At 40.2% G+C, this 19,813-nt stretch overlaps 2 protein-coding genes and 1 long non-coding RNA gene across 4 annotated transcripts in view; 2 read left to right on the forward strand and 1 right to left on the reverse strand.

The window, feature by feature from the left end:
- The window catches only part of LOC119121123, a 287,860-nt gene that overhangs the window by 157,769 nt on the left and 110,278 nt on the right, over positions 1 to 19,813 (forward strand). The gene's annotated exons all lie outside the window — the stretch shown is intronic.
- LOC119121113 (serine protease 23-like) lies at positions 928 to 5,953 on the reverse strand. The gene is made up of 2 exons (XM_037248563.1): positions 5,806 to 5,953; positions 928 to 4,087 (listed from the first exon to the last, which is right to left on the reverse strand). The coding sequence occupies exons 1-2, from the start codon at positions 5,829 to 5,831 to the stop codon at positions 2,917 to 2,919; spliced, it is 1,197 nt and encodes a 398-aa protein (XP_037104458.1). The 5' UTR covers positions 5,832 to 5,953; the 3' UTR covers positions 928 to 2,916.
- LOC119121108 (interleukin-18 receptor 1-like) lies at positions 6,872 to 19,506 on the forward strand. Of its 2 annotated transcripts, XM_037248556.1 has the most exons (12): positions 6,872 to 7,245; positions 7,338 to 7,502; positions 8,997 to 9,055; positions 15,892 to 16,144; positions 16,239 to 16,425; positions 16,513 to 16,663; positions 16,758 to 16,817; positions 16,979 to 17,102; positions 17,181 to 17,323; positions 17,780 to 17,923; positions 18,655 to 18,807; positions 18,887 to 19,506. In XM_037248556.1, exons 3-12 carry the CDS (start codon positions 9,040 to 9,042, stop codon positions 19,228 to 19,230), a joined length of 1,575 nt encoding a protein of 524 aa, XP_037104451.1. In that variant the 5' UTR covers positions 6,872 to 7,245; positions 7,338 to 7,502; positions 8,997 to 9,039; the 3' UTR covers positions 19,231 to 19,506. The 2 variants fall into 2 exon arrangements, with proteins under 2 accessions (XP_037104451.1, XP_037104450.1); XM_037248555.1 differs by lacking the exons at positions 6,872 to 7,245; positions 7,338 to 7,502; positions 8,997 to 9,055 and adding an exon at positions 15,259 to 15,381.

Here is a 19,813-nt window from a genome sequence, read left to right on the forward strand (position 1 = left end):
TGCCAAGCTGCTACATTATTCAATAGTTTTAGGGTCCATCAAAGAGTGGTCTTTTCATCTACCCACTCAACACTTTTTGGTACTTCTCACTGCCCCGACAAAAAACTGCTACGTGCCCTTCCTTCCTCGTTGAATTTGCGCCCGTGTTGCGCATTAATTTGGTCTTTCGCAATAGCCATGTGATTGTTTGTCATCACGGGCTGTGACCTCAGGGGTCTTCAATTCTGACGTGCTCCAGCCACGTACAAGATTCTTTTTGCTTTGGCATGAAGTCCTTGCTACTGCCCGATGACAGCAGGACAGATAGATGGATAAAGTCCTTTCTCTTTACGATCCTTAAGTCCACCCACCGCCAGCTTCTGAGTTGCTGTCCAAATCAGACCCGTGTGTGTTTGTAGAGCGAGAATTACGTGGCCAACAAAGATGAAACCTCATTTTACATGTTGAATGTCGTTTTCAGTGGATGTTTAATGACATAGGTGCTTCATGCTGCATCGCGGTGTCGGGAGTCATCCACACCCGTCTGTCTTATTACCAGTTCATGTGTCCTTGGCAGTCCGCTTCTTACAGTCGCATCTTGCATGCTGCCTTTTTATTCTCAAACTTGAGTTTTTCATGCACCTTCCTGCCTTCGTTTTTGTGCCTCCTTTTAATGCACATTTCTTTAGTGGTTCATTTAAATGCGTTTGGCCAGAGGATAAATCGCATTCATTAGGAAATCTGATACAGTGGATTCAGTCGAGGTTCAGGATGAATGGGGCTCAAGAGGATGTGCCTCTTTGTGCCTTGTTGTTTTGGGTTTGCTCCAAGTGCAGTTGGCAAGTCTCAACTTGAATGTAGTGACTGTCTCCAGAAGGTGGCACTGTTGTCTTGCATGAAATTCCTCAAGGACAACACATGCCCTTTTTGAGTAAACCCTGATACGAAAGAAACAACGTTAGCCTTTTGATTTGTTTATCCCACACAAGTGCTTGCTCAAACAGTACATTCTGCCTGTTTTTGTTGGTTTTGAGCTTCGGGGGGGAAAATCCAATCAGTTTACGTACTTTTTACTTCTACACGCTCGGGTCTTTAACTTAAGAAACGGACAGGGTGAGAGTAGATGCCGGTGTCGATGAAACTTTTTGGTTTGTTTGTTTCGTTCTGTGTAACAGCCCAGCATGCAGATGTTGAACTTTTTGTGGATCACGTCCCGGTTGAAGGAGCTGGTCCTCATATTTCGGCTTTCTACAGTATTCATTTCACCCTGACCATATTCTTGGGCATCTGAAATAAAACATGGAATTGAAACATTGTATTTTGAACATCGTATGTATTTTTATAAATGAACGAAACATATGTGCAGATGAAGTAAGGTCTCTGAAGCATTTATTTCATTTATTTGCCCGTTATTCATTTCTGGAACGCAGTAATGCAATTTAACAAAGGCTAGTGAAGCAAAGTGTACTAACAAATACTTGTAGTAATGCGTTGCTACTCAACCAAGAGGGAGCAGAACAAAACATTGAACATGAAGTTGTCCAACAAAAAGCATGGACAGTACTGTATTGTGTTCCCAATACGTCCCCCCACAAAGATTGAGATGATTTTTGGGGGGTTAGCATGTCACAATATACCTAAAGGTGAGCTTTGGAAAGACAATTCTGCACAATAGCAACCCAGAACCTTTGATTTAGAAGAAATAAAAGCGCATGCTTGTCAAGAATACAATTTGCTGATAAGACACAATGAAACAGCACCTTTGGTCGCTCACTTGTACATTCATCAAAGATATAGGTAGTAAAATATAATCAGTAGAAAAAGTTCAAACAGTGCAATCATACTTGGTGTTGTCCCAGTCGTGCTCTTCACTTTTTTATATTGTCGCAGTAAAAAATAATCACTTTTTTAAAGAAAGGGGCGTCTTGCATGTTAACAAACACCGTTTTGTTAAAGTAGTATATTGCTATGAAACAACACCATCCCAAATCATGTTCAAATAGTAGTTGAACATAAAAAAATCGTTGACTCTGAATATGACTTTTTTCGTAATATAGAATATAATACTGTAATATTTATGAATTAGGGGTTGGGTTCAGATATGGGTGGATTTTTTTTTTCTGAAGCATCTGGCACAAAGCATGGTAAAAATCTGTATTGCGCAAGCTTGACAGTAAAAAAAAAATTAAAACCTGATGTGCTTGACTAAAGTAGACATTTCCAAAGTCAGCGTCAGAAATACATTTAAGGACAACTCTATATTGATTTATTTTTTTCTGAACTTAACCATGTTTCTGCCCGACAGGTAGGATATCCATCCATCTGTTATCAATACTTAATTGTGATCAATGCTCCAGATCACAAATGACCTGACCATTCCCCTGGAAGCAAATGCGATTGTTTGGGTAACCATGTCAATTTGGCCCGATTATTTTTTTAATATATAAAATCTCCAAATGTGTTGTACTTGATTGAAGTGTATTTCACAATTTTCCACTTGGTGGCAGTATAAGACTGCACTAGGCGGAGACTTTTTGATGTTAGTACATTTACCTTGAGTGTATAAGGTAGTATTGAGATATAGTAATGGTACTATATTGAAGCCCCACATATTTGCTGTTTGGCACTTGCATATCGAGGATTTTTTTGAGGGAAGGTAACTTCTCGGTAATTCACTGAAAAACTCACCAGCTGATATGTTGAACTTTAGGAAAGCGCGTCAGGGCAATAGCCTTGTTGGATAAGATTTAAAAAAGAAAAAATTTGTGGTATCTCTAGAAAAGTACAAACATTTTGGATGGGCATCAATTATTCAAAAATGTTTGCTATCCACGGGGATCACTAATTATTTTTCATCTGTCTTTTGTTGCTGCACTGATTTTGTATGCTCGCTTTTCTTCAGTGCGGTGAGTGGTGCTGTCACATCAATGTCCATATTCAGCCTTCTCGACAGTCCACAAAGTTACCTTTTATCCAGTAACAGATTTGAGCATATTTAAGTGGTGTGATTCTCACGGCCACATTAAATTCCTGAGACGCCCCTTGACGCTCCACCCACTGGTGTCCCGAAAACACGCCTATCACCTTCCTCTCCCAGCGCCGACGCCGCCCCTCCCACATCCGGGCGTAGACCCCCGACCCGCTGGCCCCGGGTTGGGCGTCGCAGTGCTGGTAGAGCAGGTCCGGCGTCTCCTCTCCGGCCTGACAAAAACGATACACCAACTGTCCCGGGCGGTCGTTGTCGAAACCTGAGAAGTGCACCCGTCGCCCAGGAAGCCTCTTAGAAGAAGGGCTCACACCCAACTTCATATGACGCCGTTTGTGGGCTTTCTTGAGTTCTAAAAGTGCATAGTCGTAGTCCATCCCGATGTCATTGGCATTGCCTTTGATCCATCCTTTGGGCACATGTGTGCGCTTGGCTCTGATCCACTGGAACTTCATTTTCTCTGACGCAATTAGGGCGCCGTTTGGATCCCTCTCAACGTGGTTGCTCAAGTTGGAAATTGGAGACGCTAGGTCTCGTTGTCTGGGTTTTAGAAACCCCACTCTGAGCCTCTGGGCACCCTTCACATAGTTTTTACCATCATGAACACAATGTGCAGCCGTTAGAACGTGGCGGTCTCCGACCAGGGTACCAGAACAGCCGGTGGACAGTTTGACAGCGGCTGAGAAAGGATATTTAAGCACAAAGTTCTGACCCGCAATGCTGTATCGCCCGTCATGACCAAAGATCTGACGCTTGCGTCTGGTATGTGACCGTTGGCCTTTCTCAGCGGGCGCATAGGAGTACGCAGGGCTTTTGTTGGACCCGAGGTTACCATAGATCCCGATGGAGGTCTCAGTGAGTTGACCGTCTGAGTGAAGCGTCTCGTAGGCCAGAAATTGCTGCAAGTCCCAGTAGCTGGGTAGAGGTGCCTTTTTGTGGCATTCTGGGTCACACGGAGAGGCGACATCAAGGCGGGCTTGAGACAGGAAGCGTGGGGCTGGGCGACTCTCGCTTTGCTGTGGGAGGACCACTGGGACACGCTGAAGAATCCACTGAGGTCGTGAGAAGGAGAAAACCACAGGAAGGGTGATGAGGAAGAGAAGGATGTGGATGGAGGGGAACCTGTGGATGGACATTGGATAGACTGAAAAAATGGAACACTGACATCACTTTTAGGAAATACCCAAAGTGAGAAAGACTCTCTTGGACAGTTCTCCAAATAAGAGGTCAAGTGTGCTTGCTTCGAGCCAAACGTCAATGGCATCTGAAGTTTACTGGAAAAATGACACCGGAGAATTAAAAAGCTTGTATTGCAAAACAAAAAAGTTGAGCCAAACCATTTAATTTAATCTGAAAATATAAACCTTGTTGTAAACCCTAAAACATTTTAAAAAATGCCACTTGAAAATCAGGCATGATACAGCAAGTTTCAATGTAAGTCCCAAATTGGCAATGTTCGAAGCCCTGCATGGAAAACATCCGCGTTCCCAAAGCCGGCATCATGAATTTAAAATTAACCTCATGGGAGCTGCGGGAGAGTGTTTCGTCTGCGTTGGAATTTAGAAGCTGCTGACATGCACTGTATTTAATCAGCAAATATGTCAGACGGGGCAAAGTTCAAGCCTTAAGAGTCTCGCATGGAAAATCCCCAAAGTGTCCTTTAGGGATTGGCCTTAAGTCTACAAAACTGCCTTCATAATATTTTCATGGATGATATTTAGGACGCATAGATCAAGCTTGAATCACACATACTCAACACGTGGTCACTCCCCTTCCCTCCTTGCTTTCCACATTTTGGACTGAGCTTTAGAAAATGATTAAACGCCGATACAGCCACTTTTTAACATACTTTTTAGAACTTCCACTTACATTTTGTATCCTATTTAAACTGTACTTGAATAGATTAATTTTTCAGGCATCTGTACTTGGTTAGTCGCTGACGGTATAGGATCACTCTCTTGAATTGTCGATTCCTGATCAGTGATAGTGTCCATGTGGGTGTGTTTGGTTATTTGTATGCGACTGGCTGGCGACCTCTTCAGGGTGTAGTCTGCCTTTTGCCCGGTGTTGGTAATGGATGGATGAACTTGAGTATTTTATTTTTTTGAGTAACTTTTAATCCCAACATTTGAAAAAACATTTGATACTTTCTACTCCAGACTTGGTAAAAAAAATAAATAAATAAAAACTGAACCGGGAGCATTAGGACGCAATGAATTTAGTGAAGAAGATATTCACAATCTATTTTTGGCATGTTCTGTTGTCGGGAACACATTTTGATGGCATAAGGCGTGCAATCGCGAGCTATCTTCTGGTATTAAAAATGAATAAATAATTTACATGTAACCCCATTTTAACTAGTTTGACACTTGAAAGTGAAAGAATAACTAAGAGTATTTTGTGGATGTTGGTTTATTTTTAAAAAAATGTTGCTGTCAATTATGTAGGAAACTTATTTTTGATAACTTGGCATTTCGGATTTTATTTTGTACACAAGTACCTTTTGGTCAGTAATTTTATAAAATTTTACTCAAGTACAGCAGTTGAATCAAACGAAGTTGTCTATCTATCTATCTATCTATCTATCTATCTATCTATCTATCTATCTATCTATCTATCTATCTATCTATCTATCTATCTATCTATCTCCATCTAATATACTTCTACTTAAATACATCTGTAACCAGGGCAATGAGTCTTGTTACTTTTACTTCTAAATAACTTTTAATAATTTTTATTTTCTAATCATTGCATGTAAGTTTCTCTTGTGTTTTAATATTTTAAAATAGAGCAGCAAAACAGAGCAGACGCACGCACACACATGCACACGCAATAGTTACCGTGATGGTCCAGTTCTGGAGCACATCGTTGATGCAAGATAAACGCAGACAGTCCAAGATTAGGTTTTGCAGTTTATATCGTCAACTACTAAATCACGGGAGTAGAACACGACGTCTCTTTTAATCCCGAGCCAATGCATTGAGATATCCCATGACAGCGCGCGGATGTCCTGTGGGCTGCAACGTTGCGTCGGAGCCTGCGGGAGGAGGAAGGAGAGGCGGACGGAAGAAGTCTTGTTCCTGCACGCGTGTCTGCCGCCCGTCCGTCCGTCACATTTGCAGGAAAGAAACTGTGCAGGTCAGTCACGTGACACGAGTCACTGCCGCACCCCGTAACACAAACGTGCTTTTGTTTGATCCCATGCATGTGGGTCATCATTCCAAAATGTCCATGTACAAAACACATGACAAGCGCTTGTTGTGTCTCGATTATAATTTACACATGAGATAATTACAAATGTGTTCATCTGCCCTTCAGACGTTTCTTTGTGTTATATACACTTTTAGAATTTTAGTTAATCTGGACATATTAAATCAGAAGCTGTAAATTTGTCAAAAAATTCAAATGGCCTGTTTTGGCGTACCTTAACCTTGCGTAACTTAATGACCATGTATTGGTAGGTTCCAAGTCTGAATTACAAGTTGTGCAAAAAGTCAAGTTAAGTTGATTTGTAAATCTGATTTTAGGTTTGCTCTGGAATTTCATGGAAAATCCCAATTTTTTTAGTTGCCAATTTATCAAAGGCACATACACTGTAGTCAACCAACCATTCACCTTCACACCTATGGACAATTTCGTTTTCAATTTACAGTACCTTACCTATTTGGATTTGGACTGCAAGAGGAAAGTGGACTCAAAAACATGCAAGTTTTCCATGTAAAGGATGGGGAGGTCTAACTGTTGAACTTTTGTATAATTTTCTTCATCTTATTTGGTTTTACCGCCTTGCTTGCGGAATTAAAATGCATGCTGTCCTGACTGTATCGTCTAATTGAGTCACTTTATTTCTTTTAAGGTAAAAATGTCAGTGATTACGTCTTCTTTCTAGGGTGGACCTGCTGGCGCAAACACTGCCCTCAATAACCCCCAACCCCTCCCATCCTACAACACACGCACACGCTCACACACTTTTGAAAGTGAATTTGAAGTTCTGCCAGTTCCTCATCAGCGCTTACCTCCAGACGTCATGTATGCAAGATATATGTCAAGTACTTCCCCATATTTGAAGTGGAAGGGAAAAACAAGCATTGCTCACTGCTTGTGAGAAAGCCATTTGTGTTAGAGATGGTTATGAAAGAACCCATGTGTTTGGCTGTGCCCACTGTTGTCACGGAGACCCGCATTCCCCGGACGACTGTCCATGTTAATTGTTAAATTCCACCCACTCATGCTTCTGGCCCCTGGACACAATCAAACAAGTATGGACACCCTCATATACGGTATCCGTGCTCTTTACGTCCTTCTCCTCTCCTTTTTGTTTTCCCAATTTGTGCCTCTCATGTTCTCATTTCTTGTTTTCCCTTCCCTCAAGGACACAAAACAGCTGTTTGGCTCCAGCAGATCACCACAAAGGGCCTTAAGAAGTTCTTTGCTGTCAAATGTTTGGGAACTTGGGCCAAGTCTCAGGGCGAGTCCAAGAGGAACCTACAACACAAACTCCATTTCATATACAACTTTTAATTCCTCATGACCAAAGGTAAACACTGTCAGCTGTATACTCAACACAACCAATGCTGCATGCTAATTTATAGTTGATTTTTTTTTTCATTGTGAGAACTCGTAGATGGGTACAGTGTTTTTGTTTCCTCGTATCTTCCTTGTCCACTGAAAAGCACGTATGTCGAAAAAACGAGGACAACCCTCCATTTTTCGTCTTCATATGAGACAACATTGAAGAAATGACATTGCTGCAATGTGAAATAGTCAGTGTACACCTTGTATAACAATTAAAATGCACTGTCAAAGTGCAACTCCTTGCCATAAATTTGTCACCACAGGCAACAAAAATGTACACCATAAAAGTAGTGTACAACTTGTATAACAGTCTCAATTTTCAGGACCCTAAAAAATAACTTAACACACAGCTAATGATGTCTAAACCAGTGGCAACAAAAACGAGTACACCAAAAATGTACAAACGGGGCCCAATTGTTTTTTTTCTGATGTCAATTTGGTGTGCACTCACTCTTGTTGCCACATTGTTGCAAAGGTTTGTGTGTTCAGTGTTTTCCCATGAAAAGAAAATGCGAGATTTGTGTGTGTGTGAGTGAGTTTCATGTGAAAAAAAACCACATAATTCTTTTTTCATTAACTAGTGATGACATACACTGTTATTCATATTGACGTGTTATGAATGGTATTTGAAGGGCAACATTTGTGTTTGCTCAAACAGATCAGTTACAGAATAACGCAAGGAATTTTCTTGGCAGTCAAGGTTATGAACTTGTCATTCACTTTCAATTTGAATTTAAATGACTGTTACATGATAAATATAAAATAAGGATACTCACTAGGAGACTTTGTACAGTCTCAATGTTTACTGACTGCACGAGGGTTTTTTCTATTGCTCGAGTGATGTTTTTCATTTGCGGAAGGAGCATTGTCATTTTGGAAGTGTACCAAATTTTGATCCTTCTTGGGGTTTTCCCCCATCATGATGCAGTCATTTCATCCACACATGAATGATCACTTGTTAATTGAGTGATTTTAACCCTCCCCTGCAATATGGCCTTTTTTGGACTACACGAATGAGTAAAAGGCTTGGCAGAGCTCAGCATGTGACTTCCTGCCCCTTTGGAAAATGACTCACAACTGATGAAAGATGCACAACAACACAGTGTGTTTGAACATGAACATCACATTTGAAAATATTGTGTTTATTTCGTACGTTGACTATCTTGTATAACGGACTATTGATGAATACTCTCAGTTGTACTGTTATTGTTACTGTGAAGCGCCTGGTCTATAATTTTAGTGGGAAAGAATGGAAGCATGCTGTGTTGGTTAGTACTTGAAGTGGCTCAGTGCTTTTACAAATGTTTACACATTCTAAAATGACAGACAGGATTTATTCAAGAACATTATATTACAATGCACACATTTCTTAGTAGTGTGTAAATGTGTGCCAAGACATTTGTAACATTTGTAAGTATTAATATTTACATGCATTCATTTTTTGGCCCCTTTTTAGGTTTGCGAGTGAGAAGTGTTGGAAGTGAGGCAACGCTGCCTGCATGGAAATCGGACGAGGTAACCACTCCAGCATTATATATCTATTTATTTATTTATTTATTTATTTATTTGAAGTGTGAAGGGTGCTTGCTTGATAATAAATCCATTAGCCTGATGCTAACTTATAATGTGAAAATACACATTAGAAAGGTTCCTGGAAATGATCATAGAGTTATAATATATAATGTAATATCTTTATTATATAATATATGTTATCATAACTCTTCTGTCACTGTCACACTCACATCGAGTGGCCCCGCATAATAGCAATGCATAGCAACTATTCAAGTTGACAGTCATTTTTATTCTGCCTCCTCAAATCATTTTCCTCCAGTGAATGCAATTCAGTTCTTTTAAAATAGTAAATGGATGGATGGCTTCATGATTTTATTTTGTATTTTTTTTGTCTGGGTTATGTACTTGCGTATACTGCAGGGTGAGCTGGGCGAGACTCCAGTTGACTGGAGACTTTGTTTAGGTTCTGAGCCTTTCTTGGGTCATTATTGTGGGGAGCATGTTGTGTGGCAACATTTGATTGATTGGTGTGTGGTTATTTAAAATATGATGTGTGGCTTGTTGCACTTTAATTAACTTTAACTCCATCATAAATCAGAAAAGCGTTTTACTTCGTGCTAGTTAGATTTTATTTGACAAAAGGGAATTTCATGTCATTTCTAACTCAATTCCAACTCGCGTGTAAGGCGGAATGGAACACGATTATTTATGACCGGTTGGAGCTTGCTTAGGCCACAGCAGATAGATGATTTATTTCAGCAGTCTACCCACTAATCCAAGTTGGAGCCTGAGTCAGTGACTGTGGTTGCTTCTGTCTCCTTTTCCAGCACTGAAGCTTTCAGCAATCCTTGAGGGAAAGCCTCTCCATGAGTCAAGTGGAGTCTATCTGCCCAACAGAATTAAATAGCAGTAATTATGGTGGATCAAGTCATGCAGTGGGTGTGTGGGGCAAACACCTGATTACAACAAAAACAAAAATGTCAACGGTAACCTTCAGGAAAGTTTGGGTTAAATTTCCATGAGAAATTAAGACGGGAAATTCAGGAAATTTTCCTCATTGGAAATGTAGTAATCTGACCTAACTGACAGCATTGGTGAGATTATTTCTGTCCAGATGAAGGTGAGGGAATGTCAGTACAAAGCTTAGAGGGACGCTGTTTTTCCTATTAGTTGATTTAGATCAGGGAAAAAAAAGAACATTCACAGGAGCGATTATGTTTATGTCACCTGTGTTTCTTCCACAGTGGACACCATATGAGTCAGACAAAGCAGAACAATGACTGATATTGGCCTGCACGTTTCCTGTTATGGCCCTTATTGTTCCACTTGTGCTTATTGCCCCTGTGTGTGCTGTTCAAAAGTCCCACTCTTCCATCCTGGTCAAGGTGATGGTGACATGTGACACATGTTGAACATGAAGTGTCAGCACACAAGTGAGGAAAATAGCATCATCAGCACTTTAGTTTTTACCAGTATCTCTACTTGTAATGTGCAAAATCTATTTTTGCGCTTGTCGGAAATGTGATGGTGGTACTTTAGATTTTGAGGTCAATGAGTCACCTTCATTCTTTTAATTGTGTTGCCAAATGTTGTGTCAAATCTTCTCTCGATTCAAACATTTATTTATTTATTTATTTATTTATTGGTTTATGCCATTATTGGTCGTTGTGTTTACAGTGTGTCTGCATCACACTTTCCATTACGTATCTTTTAAGTCATGTTTTGTGTGTGGGCAGTACAGAGCAGTGTCAATCTTTATGAAGCCAAGCATATAGTGGATATAAAAATTCTACACACCCTTGTTCAAACGTCTTGTGATATTAAAAAACGAGTCCAAGATCATTCTTTTCAGAACGTTGACCTGAAACCTGTACAACTCGAATGAAATAAGAAAAATGAAACCTGGAAATAAAAATACCAGATAATGTGGTTGCACAAGTGTGCACACCCCCTCATAAATAGGAATGCGACTGTGTTGGTAATTAACCACTCACATTCAAACTCATGTTAAAAGGGAGTCGGCACCCAGCACACAAATTGGAATGAACAAATCTCTATTCAGTAAGAGTTATCAGTCTTTCCATGTTTTGACACTTATCTTCTAATGTATAATGTATCTAAAAACAAATTGCTGAATTCACTTTAGGCACAGCGTGTGAACACTTGCACCTCTGGAGAACAACGGACCTCAGAGTTTGGCTGTATCCCAAAAGCATCTGTTTCCAATGGCCCTCAGGTGGCCATGACGCCTCTGGGTAACAGATCCAATGCACAAACTAATTGAAGACTTCCTGCCGTAGTCTGCCTTTGTGTCTGCTATCATTCCACCTCTCTCACCCACACACCCTTTCTCACACATGAAATAACAGTTACCGTAGTAACCCTCAGTCATACAGGGCATAATTGCTAGCCAGCAGGAAGTGTGGAGCTTTTTGGGTTAATTAGCACTTCCGTTTGGGAAATGGTGGACTTGGCTGTACTCTTAGTAGGAGACCTGTGCGTCATGCTGAGAAAGGGGTTTTCCATGTTGTTAACATTGTGGTTATTGTTCTGATGGTTAACTCGGTATCACACCATCAGGGTATTTCATTATGAGGTCATTTTTCAGGTCAGGTCTACTTCTGGAATGCCACATAACATGTGAGTCCCATATCGCCATTTGATGCTTGCCCCATTTCTATGTTACAGATTTCTAAAGCAATTGGATTTGTTTTGTTTGCTTGTTTTTTTTACAGTATCCAGAATCATTACTCCTGGGTTCACATTTTTTCTTGCAGCATCTTGGCAACTATGTTGAGACAAAATTAACAATGTGTGTGGCATCTTAAGGCAACCTTTTTAGGGGGTTGTCATTTATTCATGGAACTTATTTAAGGAACTGTGAAGTTGAGTCTTTGTTTCTTCGACGTGATGAGATACAATAGCCTGCTGTTTCTTGAGCGTGAAAGAGTGAAAACAGGCTCTAAGTAATACTTAAAAATATTTTATAATAAGTCAAGGGTTTGTGTGTATGTGTGTGGGGGTTATACTTAAAAAATAGGGGTGGGGGGGGTTCCCTGTATGTCAATAAACGAGGTTTAAGTAAGTGGCAAATCAAAAAGATCGGATTGTTTCCTTGACAGTGCTTAATGTTTGAAGGAGTGGTAAACATTTGGAATTTAGCATCCATCTGGTTTTTGGATTGCGCTGATCGTAGGTTTATAGTCACTGCCATTTATCAAGCAACACACACACCTTCGCACACACAGGACCTCACTCAATTAGTCTTGTAGGACATTGGTTTTACTCGAGCACTGATTTGTCTCTCGAAAAAATGCTTTAATAGCATTCCCATACATGTTGACACAACTGTAAGAGCTTTACCTTGGTCCCCTTACAGCTGGATAGCATTGAAGCTCGACCATCCCCACCCACTGAAAGTGTGATCGAACTGCACGAAACCTCACTTTGACTCTCTTACCTCAGCTGGCAATAAAGCGTGCACATGCGAACAAGTGCACATGGAACGACGCTAATGAAATGCAGCCGATTGTAAACCGATGACGAAGATTCCTGAAATTGTGTGTGTGCCTGGCGAGCACGTGTGTCATGAGACTGAAAGTGAGCCTTGATACTTCATAAAGAGCCTTTGGCAAGTGGACATTTTTTGCAGCACCATAAATTGTGTTTTAACCACATATGATCAGTGGTTTGTATCCATAACATGGTTTTAGTGCTCTGAAACCCACGGGAGCACTTTCTCTGTCTATAAACAGGCTCACACCTATTTACGATATTTTATATAATAATGTGAACCAATATGTACCAAAATCCATCAATCTTTCAACTACAACAAATTTGAACCATTTCTTAGCACCTGTTGTCACTCTCTTGTTGTCAAGAATTGTGAGACTATCAATCACATGACCACTTTGAGGAAACTCAAAAATTATTAATTGGTTATTTTTTTGGTATGCTTATGTGTGTTGCGTTAACAAAAAAAAAACAGACATTAGGAAGTAGCTTATGATCAGGAAGAGGAACAGGATAGGTGGAGGCATTAGTAGGAGAATATTTTATGCGTGTGACACATGGTGCTTTCAGGACGTGTGTGTGCTTGTGTACATGTGAGAGAATGAGGCTGTGTGTGCACTAATGTTGAAATGTGTCAGACATGCTCTTATGGGCCTGAGCGAGCAGGCGTGGCTCTCTCCGGACCTTTTGGCCTAATATTTGAGTCATTTCATCACAGTGGGAAAAAGTCTCACTGAAAACGTTGATCATCACTGACAGGTCATTCTTGAGTTGATTTTTAAAAAGAGCTTTGTTCGCAAACATTCCTCACAAAGTTTTTCCTAATTGGTTTATAATGACGGCTTCTTGTTACGTTAACCCTAATTTCTAATCACATAGGGGCTATTTGGCAAAAAGCAATGTTTACGTGCACTCACCAGCATACTTCCACAATGAATCAGTACTGGCTTGGAGGAACAACTTTAATCATGCTTAAAACATTTTAAAATTCGTCATTTGTGTAATACTATTTGAATAGCCAACACATTGCCCAATGCCTTTAAAAAAAATAAAAATTTTCCACTTACGTCAACATTCCATCATTCTCACAGCCCAACTCTAATCCCTGCCTAAATTTTAAAACAAAATAACCTCAAATTATGTTACTCATAAAAAAGTTAGGGAATATGGGGCTTTTTGATTAAATATCAGGACGAACCTAAAATTTACTTTCACCTTTACAGGTGAACCTAATTCGACCTTAATGTATACATAGTAGCGTTACAAATAAATTAATGGCAAAATCAACAACAGATGTTTGATCCATGAAAAGCTCCAAGGATGCCCACTTCTATACCTTCTGTCTCTTCTAGTCTCTGTATCTCTATGTCTAAACTGCTGATGACACTGCTGATCTATTGTTAGGCGTCGTCCTGCTCTCACGATGTCAAATTAGAATTTATTGATCCCTTCAAGTATCAAATGACTGTTGTTTTGCACGTAACATAATTAATATAATCATTTGGTGTTATTTTTGGGTTCATCTATAAGCCTTACATACATGCAGAATACAGTACGAGTCGAGGCAAAGATCAGATCTTCTCATATTGTTGTTAAACTGACGTCAGTTTGGCAAGGAAGAAATGTTCCTATTCTCCATGAGACTATCACTTTTATAACAATAGATTCCCATCATTAATGTGGGAATTGGTGAGTGTGTGTGTGTGTGTGTGTGTGCGCGTGTGTGTGCATGCGCATGTGTGTGCGAAGTGTGCAAGGTGTGTGCTTGCGCGTGTGTGCGTGATGTGTGTCTGGGTGGGTCCTCTTTTGGAGGACATTTCTCATTCCTGAAATATTTGTTTTAAATTTCAGTGCCTTCAGATTCTTTCGAAAATTACCAAGGTCAGGCAAACGACACACAAACACATGCACACACACACACACACACACACACACGCACACACAGAGTAACTCCATACTTAAATAAAAAAAAAAAAAGTGTGTGAGTCCAGATACCTGAAAAATCTACTTAAGTGCAGTGACTATTCAATAAAAAAAATACACAGCAACAAATCCTCCCACCAGAAAGTGGACTTCATTTCATTTTCAAAACCTACGTATAATGACATGAATTGAACACGCAATGATTTGTGTTGTTTTGTTTTCCCGCCTCCATCCTTTCTGAGCTGCCGGGGGGCCCAACTGAGGCCCTCTTGCTTTACATCCTTGTTTTACATAATGCACTGGGGCACTATCACGTTCCATCATGGTGCGTTAGGTTCATCTATAGGACAGTGACCCCTCGGAGTCCAAGTAAAAGAAACCACAGTTTGACTTTCCCTCTGCAGCACTTACGTAAGTGCAAGCAGAAGCTAAACATATCCTGTGTTTGCTTTTAAGATCTTAAATCTTGCATGTAGCTTGTCACAATGAAAACACATAACAGCTTAAAAGTAAAACAACCAGAAAAATAAATATGCCAATTAAAGTCTCTGCCTCTTGATAAGACAAAAATAATACAAATAATGGATGAAAAAGTGATGCAGACAAGGTTCTCATTCTTTATTTTACCGTTAACGTTTCTGTAATCCTACATAAAAGCGAACAGATCGCATGTTTGTCTATTTTCCCCCCCCATAATATACATTACATTACAACAATGGGATATCTGCTTTTGAGACTCCCTCTGTAAGTTTCAGTTTCATTTCAAGACAAATGCTCTGAGAAACCATTCACCGTGTTTGAAAGGAAGTCGTTAGGGCTCACATTTGCTCCAGCCTTTCTCATCGCGATGGTGTCTCTTTTCCAAATCCTTTTACTACTTGCATCTTCAACAGGTCAGTGAATAAATAAGACTACACTTTTTACAAAAAGGGGAATTTGGAGACATTAATTTCCAGATGAACCTAAAATGCATTTGTTGGTGACTTCAACTTCTCCAATCCTCTGAATGCAGATGTGTAATATGTCTATAGTACCTTTTTTTTTTTTATAAACTTAAAATTCTCTTGCTGGACAGCAACATTCACAATACTTTTTGTGAGTTGTGCATTGTAGTTGGGTCATTCGAGCATTGAAAGACAATTTAACCACCAATGTATTATTTATTTTACATGGCGAGCTCAACCATCATTTTATGATATATATTTTGCTGTGTTTGATACATTCCTGTAACAGATACTCAGGCACCTGAGACTAACATGTGTAACAATTGTTCAAGTTACTGTAAAAAGAGGTTCAGTAACAGAAAAATTACTTTTTACATATGACAATTTAAAATGTTGGCACAGATTCTGGATATTGACACGTGATTTACATTTTGAGATGAAGAAACTCTGAATCCACAGGCAGGTGTGTGGCGGGCCCCCCAAAGGAAATTTACGTCAAGGCAGGTGAGATGGTTGTGCTGCAGTGCCAACGGGCATCTCATCGTTTTGACCACGCTCCAGTAATATGGACCAGTGAGAGCGAGCTGCCGATGGACCTGAGCAACATGTCACCGGCTGAACAGAGACAGAAGGGTCTCCTTTTTTTTGACACGAGCCTTTTCATTCTCACTGCTTCAGTAAACCATCAGGGCAACTACTCGTGTTCACAAAGGTAAATTAGAATCATGGCTAACATTTTGAAGCGCTGTTGTATTTGAGTGTACCAAATTCCCACAGACACACTCTGAACTTTCCTCACATGACAGGAATGTAAGTGAAAAGTTGTGGTTCAGGCTGACCGTGTACACCACACTGACTAGAGAGCTGGAAGACAGAACTTGGTACCCGATGACATGTTACACACAAGAGTCCTGCACTTTGAGCTGTTCAGAAGTCAACATCCCACCTTCAAATAATCCCTACTTCACCAGTTCTGACATCATATGGCACAAAGTATTTCAAATGATTGTTCACTATTTTCCAGAATTTGAATGAATGAATGAAGAGTGAAATTGCATCACATTCTAATCAACCCTGCAGGAGGGCAAGTCAGCGCAGAAAGTTAAGAGCTACTTCTCAAGTGTGGAAGACACAGATTCTGGTGTCTACACCTGCACCAGGCCTTACCTCTTTGATGGTCAAATCTATAACATGAGCTTCACGTTGGAGTTGGACGTCCAGCCTAGTCAGAGTAAGTCTATGAAAAAATATCTGCCACCTGCATGATTGCAGATTTTTTTGTTTGAAATTTTGGCAGTGTACAAATTAATTGGATATTTTCCTAGGAAGCAAACATGCTGTGATCTCCTACCCAAGGGCAAATGAAACTATTTATGTGGATGTGGGTAAGCATCACTCTTGTATTGATTCTATCCGTTTTCTTCTGCTTATCCTGTTCAGAGCCATCACACCAAAATTTACACTTTGAGCTTTCAATGCATGTGAACCACTACATTATGACTTTCCCCCCCCCCCCCCCCCCCCCCCCCTCAAACTGCTTTTTCAGGCTCACCGGCTGTGATTAAATGTGAAGCTGTAGTATATTCAGACCTCAGTTCCTTGTTTTGGATGAGTGGCAACACATTTGTGGAAAAGAATGACTCCTTCCCAGTCTTCTGCAATTATACAAGGTAAACGACTGACATGCAAAATGAATGAACACATTTCAATTTGTCTGATAATCTTGTTCTTCCAATCTCATTTTACAGGGAAAGTTTGACTGAAGGTGTAAAAAACACTGTAAATTTGGTGTTCAAAGAAGTAACAGAGGACGATCTCTCAAATAATTACACCTGTAAAATGCAATCTTTTTCACGCTCAATCGTCATCACCATTACCTTGGCCAAAAAAGGTAAGACTGATTGATTGTTCTAAGTTTGAATTGCTTAACATGTAACGCCTCCATGCGTAATTTATACAAAAGAACAAAAACAGTTGCAGCTGACTGTGTATGCTGGAGTCCAATATAAACCATCGCATTGTATCGACAAAAATCCCGACCTTTGTTTTGATTAGCAATAACAAGAAATGCTGATGATCATTTCAAAAGTACTGCTGTCTTAAGTATTTTCATTATTATTTTGATGACATATCCAATCTTCTAAACCTACAAGTGATTAGAACACTTCAGATCGTTGACATTTGAACTTAAGTCCACCCCCGAAAATAGATAGCTCTCTATTTTCCACTTTCATGACCAACATGCCATGGTGGCGCAGTGAGCTCGCTTGACCAGCCGCCGCTGTTTAATATTAACCGTCTAAATCATGTCTGCATTCTGTCTTGGGTGTTTTATTTTTCATTTCAGTTCAAGGTTCCCACTTGCCTGTAGCACTCTGCCCTGTGGTTATCATGGCAATAATGGCCGCAACTGTCAGTGTCTATGTCAAATTCAAAATTGAACTCATTCTCTTCCTGCGAAACACTCTGGGCTGTCATAGGAAAACCTCAGGTGAGAGTCAGTCAAATGGTGGCCTATTTTAATTAAAAATAAAACAACACTATTTGCGCACTATAGAAATTCTCTACAAGTGGTACTTTGACTTACTAGCACTTTAACTTGCCACCTTGTAGGTTACAACCACACAGGTCCACTAGGTTTGTTGTAAGTAAAACGTAATTAATCCCAACTACATGTGCTGCTCCACCATTTGTGTTCAATTAACTGTCTGCTTTAAGTTTATCACACCACGACGGAGGTTCTATTCATTAGCCTTGTGTACTTGCATTAATCTAGCAGACTTTAATGCAAAGTTATATGGTTGTTTTAAATGAACAATGTGTTATTGTTAGGGTCTTACCAATATGGATGCTGATGCCTATTCTCATATTTGGCAGAGTAAATTTCACAACAAGTAAACTTTGAATTACACGACAAACTATTGTTTTACAATACTTTGTAACTTTCCAACAGAGAGGAAAAAAAAAATCAAAAATCATCCAATTTTGGATTTATTATTGAAGTCCATTATTTTTGTCCTATGTTGTAATGTGTTTCAAAAAGGAAGATTTTATGTTGATTTTGAAATAGGTCATATTAACCTATTAAGCGGCTGGTTCCAATGTCTTTATTTTAGTCAAACAGTGAACAACTGGAAGTAGCAATAAACTGCTTGACGCCTCCTTTCTGAACTGGAAAAACTCCACCACTGTGATACAATATCCTGTGTTGTTTACTTTTAGATGGGAAGACCTATGATGTATTTCTCATGTGTTATAAGAGCGACAAAGTGACAGGATTGAAAGCATGCGATACAAAGTGGCTAGAGAATGTTCTAGAAGAACATTTCGGCTATAAGCTCTGCCTCTTTGATCGGGATGTACAACCAGGAAAAGGTATCCTACTTCAGCCCAGTTGCCATAATTCGAGTCAAATCATTCACAGCTAATGTACAATTGTGTCGGTGTGTCACAGCTGCATCCGAGGCGCTGCTAGACTGCATAGAACAAAGTCAATCGGTGGTCCTGGTACCTTCCCCTCTGGCTGAGAATCTGGAAACTGGCTTGTTGAGTGCCATCCACGCAGCCCTAGTGGAACGCAAGACGAGCTTGGTTGTCATCAAACCTGGGAATGTGAAAGAAGACAAATGGGAGCCCGCACCAGAGGCCTTCAAGCTCCTTGAGAAGATGGGCCACTGCGTCACATGGGAGGGCTTAAGTTCTCTGCCGCCTTCTTCCGCCTTCTGGAAGAAGCTCCGCTATCATTTCCCGGCAGCGTGCACTAAAAACAAAGCTTTACCTTTAGAAGCTCTTCCGTAGAAGCTCTCGCAAACCTCCAGTACACCTGCGGATGATCTGATGTGAACTGCCATGAACGGGCTAATGGGAATTAGCAAAGATGTCACGGGAAGAGAGAAAGGAATCGGCTTTGCGACCTTGATTGCTGGGGAGTCGAGCGGGGAAAGGGAAAGAAATAGACGGGACACACTGACCTTCTTGCCGATTCTGAGGAATTTGTTGATTGAATGTCTAAATCATCCATCTTCTTTGTAGTGTTGGCTCACTGTCTTCAAATAAAAAGCTGAGTTGACTCGCTGGCACACCAGCAGGAGCAATCGTCTTGAAAATGTCACAACTTTGGATGATATTTCCACCTTGATCGGCACCAGCTCTGAACAATTTTCCACGTTAGCCCACCTTATCGCACATTTTAAGAATGAGGTTACTTTGACAAAGTGGAAACGGAAACTTGTAACCTATGCGACGGAAATGCAAGCATCAAATATAACAAGAGAATTAAACATTGCTCCATCTACATCAGGTTGATTGTTTTGGGGCAACGTGCTTAATGAGAAGTGTCACAAATCACCACTGTGAAATTCTTTTGTAGTTCACATAGTAG

Source organism: Syngnathus acus, chromosome 3, assembly GCF_901709675.1.
Source record: "Syngnathus acus chromosome 3, fSynAcu1.2, whole genome shotgun sequence".
Classification (NCBI taxonomy): Eukaryota; Metazoa; Chordata; class Actinopteri; order Syngnathiformes; family Syngnathidae; genus Syngnathus; species Syngnathus acus.

Bases quoted from the DNA above. Each gene is read 5' to 3' on its own strand.
- LOC119121108 (XM_037248555.1), top strand. From the start codon at position 15,336: ATGGTGTCTCTTTTCCAAATCCTTTTACTACTTGCATCTTCAACAG. The intron at 17,103-17,180 runs GTAAACGACTGA...CTCATTTTACAG, and splicing joins GTCTTCTGCAATTATACAAG to GGAAAGTTTGACTGAAGGTG. The intron at 17,924-18,654 runs GTGAGAGTCAGT...GTTTACTTTTAG, and splicing joins CTGTCATAGGAAAACCTCAG to ATGGGAAGACCTATGATGTA.
- LOC119121113 (XM_037248563.1), bottom strand. From the start codon at position 5,831: ATGTGCTCCAGAACTGGACCATCACG. The intron at 4,088-5,805 runs GTAACTATTGCG...GTCCATCCACAG, and splicing joins TCCAGAACTGGACCATCACG to GTTCCCCTCCATCCACATCC.